At 46.0% G+C, this 5,339-nt stretch overlaps 1 protein-coding gene across 1 annotated transcript in view; it reads right to left on the reverse strand.

The window, feature by feature from the left end:
* The window catches only part of LOC102370943 (cytochrome P450 2K6-like), a 17,670-nt gene that overhangs the window by 5,463 nt on the left and 6,868 nt on the right, over nt 1-5,339 (reverse strand). Inside the window, exon 5 of the mRNA XM_014527366.2 lies at nt 358-531. Coding sequence (XP_014382852.1) covers nt 358-531 — 174 coding nt within the window. The remainder of the gene's footprint in view (nt 1-357; nt 532-5,339) is intronic.

Genomic DNA, 5,339 nt, shown 5'->3' on the forward strand with positions numbered 1-5,339 from the left:
AATGATGGAGATGGGCTCAGAGCTACAAGCAAAGAGACCTTCTCTGGGTTTTTTTTTCATTTCTGTTGTAATCGGGAAAATAGGATTGTGTACAGTGCCTGCAAGTAACCAAAGCTGGGTCAGTGTTACTGTGACTCCATCCTCAATGTATCTTCCTTTCTGAAATGACTCTCAAGGCCCTGAACTTTGGGTAATGCCTTGATTACAAAAGAGCCAAGAGCAGCAAGCTACCTGCACAGTTCGGCTACTTTGTTAGGCATGTACTTTGCCAGTGCTACGCTTCTGTGCAGTATGTTTTTACCTCCACTATGCAAAAAGGAAACAAGCAAGTCTGTTGAAATGTAGAGACTCTGTTACCTCCTGCTGCCTTATGAGGAACGCATCAATAAGACTTCGCTGGTCATTTCTGTCCAGTGTTTCGAGGTGTTTTGTGAAAGCAACCTCTGTAAAAGCATAAAACTCATCTCTGTTTTGGAGAAGAGTCTTGTGACCCTTCAGGAGAAAGCCAAGTGTTGGGAATAGATTATAGATCTAAAAACCAAAGGAAGTCAGAGACAGCAAAAATAAGTACTGAGAATACTTAACAAGAGGGTAACACATGCAGGTCAAAGGTCTGAAAAAACTTTACTAAAACACGTCAATGTTTTTATGCCCAATTTTCAGACTGGCTAACTGAGGTACAGGAAGCTTTGTTGGGGCTTCCAACAGCTCATAACTTAAACCCTACCTCCTCATACACTCAGCTTGCCATATCTAGCTGGCACAGGAGGGAAGCAATAACTGGAAGACTACTCTCTACCCTGTTTCTGCTATGTGCAAGCATGTCACCAGCAAATATATATTTGGTATGACATGAACAAGTGAGATTGGGTCTAATTTTGCTACAAATGCAGCACTTTGAATAATGTAAACCTAGCATCCTTGCTCTTTTCTGGGTACAAGTGAACTGCACAGCTGAGTACTCGGGAACTTGTCCATGCCACCTCTGTTCTGACCTTGGGAGCGCTGCGTGAGAAGAATATCTCACATGGGCTCCAGCTCCACGTGCCAGAGAGCTCGGGAGTAGCCTAGGGCATGCGCTCAGGACTGTTCTGAGGCAACGACATCACCGTATTTCCAGGATTTGGTGCTTGCTGAGCAGGAGTGAGTGTTTGGTGTGCACGTCCCAGTGGGCATCCCAGGTTAGGTGCAGAGGCTGTGTAAGCAGATCCACTCCTGTGCTGCTGGCTGGAGTTAGTTGAATCTTTAGGTGTCAAGTTTAAGATTAAATTCTTAATCTCATTTCATTCTTTCAAGGACTTGGAGAAGAGCCCTTGATGCCTGAAAGCCAAGAGATCTCCTGATGCCAAGAGATTTTCCAACTATACAGTTGGTCCAGTAAAATATACCACAAAAAATCCTGCCCCCCTGATCACTTCTCAACACACTCCATCAGGAACAGCTAACAGAAATCTAAGTTCAGTGCCACAAAATCAGGGCTTGTGTGCCATAGCATTGTGATCTCTTGTCAGAGATACCTGGGAAGGATCCAAATTTATTGGGATGTAACTTAGCCATTGTGAGAGACCATGTCATGTATCTGAGGGTGAGGGAATACCTCTTTGGTGCCCATGGTGCTTGAATGCAGTAAGCGACATGGGAAGAGCAGACAGAAGATGTGGCGGGTTCCCAGATAGGACCAGTTAAGAGCAACCAGGTATGTTATGGAGCAGGGGAGTCAAACTCATTGGCCCTGCATGATGGACCCTGCAAGATGTGCAGCTTCTCACAGCCCAGATCTGGACTGCAGGGCTTCCTGTGGGCTGGACAACCCATGAGCAGCCCCCTTGGCAATGTGAATCCGCACAGGGAGCTAAGACCACTGGTGATCATCTCCCTCTTTTCCCCTGTCACCAATCTTAGTTGCCAAGGGAAACTAAAATCCCTGATTTTGGTGGTGGGTGAAGGGATAGGGGAAGGTGAGTGTCAAACAAACTTGATCTTCTTTGACAAAGTAACTAGCTGAGTGGATGGAGGGAATGCAATAAGTGTAGTGAAAACACCGATTAGTATCGGGTATCCAGGTTGTTGCCGTATTGGTCTAGAGGAAAAGGCAATCAGGTCTCATAATAGAGGTGATAGCTTTTATTAGACCAACAAGATTTTTGCAAAAAAAAAATCTTTCATTGCAAGCTTTTGGGCACAAACACCCTTCATTGGGCATTGGAGAAAAAATTGTAAAAGTTCTCCTGGGTAGAAATGATTAGTATCTGGTCTAGCAAGGCTTTTGACAAAGTCCCACATGACTTTCTCATATACAAATGGGAGAAATGTGGGCTAGCTAAAATGACTACAAGGTGGATAGACACCTAGCTGAACAGCCACAAGCAAGGTGTAATTACAAATGGATCCACGCCGGAATAGCAGGAGGTTTCGAGTGGAGTCCCCAAAGGGTAAGTCTTGGGCTTGGTGCTGTTCAACTTCTTTGTTACTGGCTTGAACGCTAGAATAGAGAGCTGGGAAGCACAACAAACACACTGGAGGACGGGAGCACAGAAGGAGCTAGATGGATTGGAAATCTGGCTAAAGCCAACAGGATGAAGTTCATTTCTGACAAATATCAGGTGCTACACTTCGGAAAGAATAATCAAAAACACAAAAACAAGCTGGGTGAAAACTGACTGGATGGCAGCACTGTAGAGAAGGATCTGAGTTTTGGTGGATCACAGACTCCATATGAGTCTGGAGCGTGACCCAGCTGTGCAAAAGGTGAATGTGGCTTTGGGATGCATCAACAGAAGCATCAGGTGCATGACACAGCAGGCACATCTACATGTGATGCTACGTTGCTGTAGCAACATGCTATGGCGACATAGTGGGCAAAAACCATGCTGCTACCACTATGATGCCATAGTGATGTGCTTCCTCAATACAGTGCATTTTTAGGACGATGTAGAAGCTCAAAATAACTACGCAGTGTGCATGGCACAGTATGGGCTGTTACTTCACCGTCATCTAGTACTTCCAAAAAGAAGTACTAAACGATGGTGCAGTAACAACAGCAGCATAGGGATACCTGTCGACACACCCAGCATGTAATAGTGCCTCTTAATTCAGCACCGGTTAGGCCTCATCTAGAAGTGTGTGCAGTTGTAGGCTCCTCATTTTTAAAAGGATGTGGAAAAGTTGGAAAACGCTCTAGAAGCGGGAGACAAAAACGATACTGGACATGGAAGGCAACCATCTGAGGAGAGGTTGAAAGAAATGGGCATGTTCAGATTGCAGAAGAGGTGCTTAAGAAAGGACATGACAGCAGTCTTCAAATACCTGAAGGGCTGCCATAAAGAGGAGGGAGAAAACCGTTTTTTTTTTGTTTTTGCACTGTTGCAGAGAGCAGGACACACACCAGTAGCTTGAAGCTGCAATAAAGCAGTTCTGATGGGATACAGGAAACACATCTCCACTGTTAGAGCAGCGAGGAAGTGGAATAGGCCGCCTAGGGAAGCTGTGGGATCCTCACGATGGGAGGTTTCCAAGCAGTGCAGAGGTGATCTAGGATTAGGTGTGTGATGATGTAGTACACCTGGAGTGCTCTGTGAAAAGCAACCCTTTTCACAGAGAAGTCCAGGTGCTCCTCCACTAAAATGACTGGGAAATAAGAGGAGCTCTACAGCCCAGAGCAGATGCATATTGGAGTGCATCATGCTCAGCAGCCAGAGAATGAAACAACTTCACAACCAGCTTAGTTATGAAGGAAGATTAAAGGAGCTGGGATAAATCTGTGCAGAGGATACAGGAAGAGGAGCTCTGGCTGCCCAGTTACAGGTTATGTTGTGTGAGTTGTACGTACTGCCCCCGGGCTGCAGAGCACAATGGAGGGGTTTGCTTTTTCTCACTTCTGAGCTTTGCTGTTTCTCTTATGGGGCTGGGAAATAATTTTTTCCTCCTCTGGCTGCTAGAGGTGCAGGTGTCATTTTTTTCTTTTTTGCCTTCCTCAGAAGTATTGGGTGTTGGCTGCAGCCCAGGCTGGGGTGTATCAATGCTCCTACTAGGACTAAGACCTGGAGGTTCCTGATTTCTTCACCCTCCTGACTACACTACTGAGACTAATTTCCCAAAGAAGGGTCTTGCCCCACTGTCCAAGGTCAGGCGGATCACCACATTTGGGAGCAGGAAGGACTTTTTCATCACAGACAGATTGGTATGGACTGTGGAGAAATTTGGCTTCCTTTATAGTGGGAAGCAGGGCCGTCTTTCTTGGATCACTCAAATGTGCTTTTAAAAACGTTTGCAGTGGGAATAGGTTAGAAAAGGACTCATATAGGTGGTTTGGAGAGGGACGATCCTGCCTTGAGCAGGGGGTTGGACTAGATGACCTCCAAAGGTCCCGTCCAGGCCTATTTTTCTATGATTTTATACTTCTGCAGCCACTGACAGAGTTGGCAGCCCCATGGGCTGAACTCAGTCCACAAGGGTGGGTGGTCCAGCCTACAAGAAGGCCCATGAGCTGGATGTTTGATACTCCTGTTGTAGAGGAACAATCAGTGGCATAACTAATGACCTTCATACTCTAGGCAAAACTTCCCTGTCCAGGGGTGGGGAGAGATGCTCAGGTCTAGAGAACAGGGTATCTGCTTGTAACCCTCTTGCCCCCTAGTTACAGTACTGGAAACAATGTCTGAAATTGTTGGCTTCAAGAATCCTGCCTCCCTCCACAAACCTTGTTCTGCCTGGATGAGCCAGGTGATTAAAAGGATACTGAACAGCTGAGAGGCACATTAGAAGAGCAAGGGGTTGTTATTTATTGTGGTGTATGCATCACTTGAGGGTAGCTGTTTGGGAAGGCAGGCTGCCACAGACAGGATCCAAGGAGAGCTGGAAGAAAATTTGGAGTTCTCTGATCCAGGGAATTGTGACTCTGGGTGCATCAAAAAGGATGGAGCTGGACTGTTCTCAGAGGTGACGGATGACAGAACAAGAAGCAATGGGCTCAAGTTGCAGCAAGGGAAGTTTAGGTTGGATATTAGGAAGAACTTTCTCACCAGGAGGGCAGTAAAACACTTGAACAGGTTGCCCAGAGAGGTGGTGGAAGCTCCATCCTTGGAGGTTTTTAAGAACTGGCTAGACAAACTTTGGCTGGGATGATCTAGTTGGGAATGGTCCTCCTTTGAGCAGGGGGTTGGACTAGATGAACTCCTGAGATCACTTCCAAACCTCATTTTCTATGATTCTATGGTCTATATGAGATGTTTATTGCAGAGTTGCCTAATTAACTCCACGGTAAAGTCTTAGCATCTACATGTGCATCCCTATTAGGCCTCAGTAAGCTAATTAACTCAACTGTAGGCATTGGTGACGTG

The sequence above is a fragment of the Alligator sinensis genome, unplaced genomic scaffold (genome assembly GCF_000455745.1).
Source record: "Alligator sinensis unplaced genomic scaffold, ASM45574v1 scaffold875_1, whole genome shotgun sequence".
Taxonomy (NCBI): domain Eukaryota; kingdom Metazoa; phylum Chordata; order Crocodylia; family Alligatoridae; genus Alligator; species Alligator sinensis.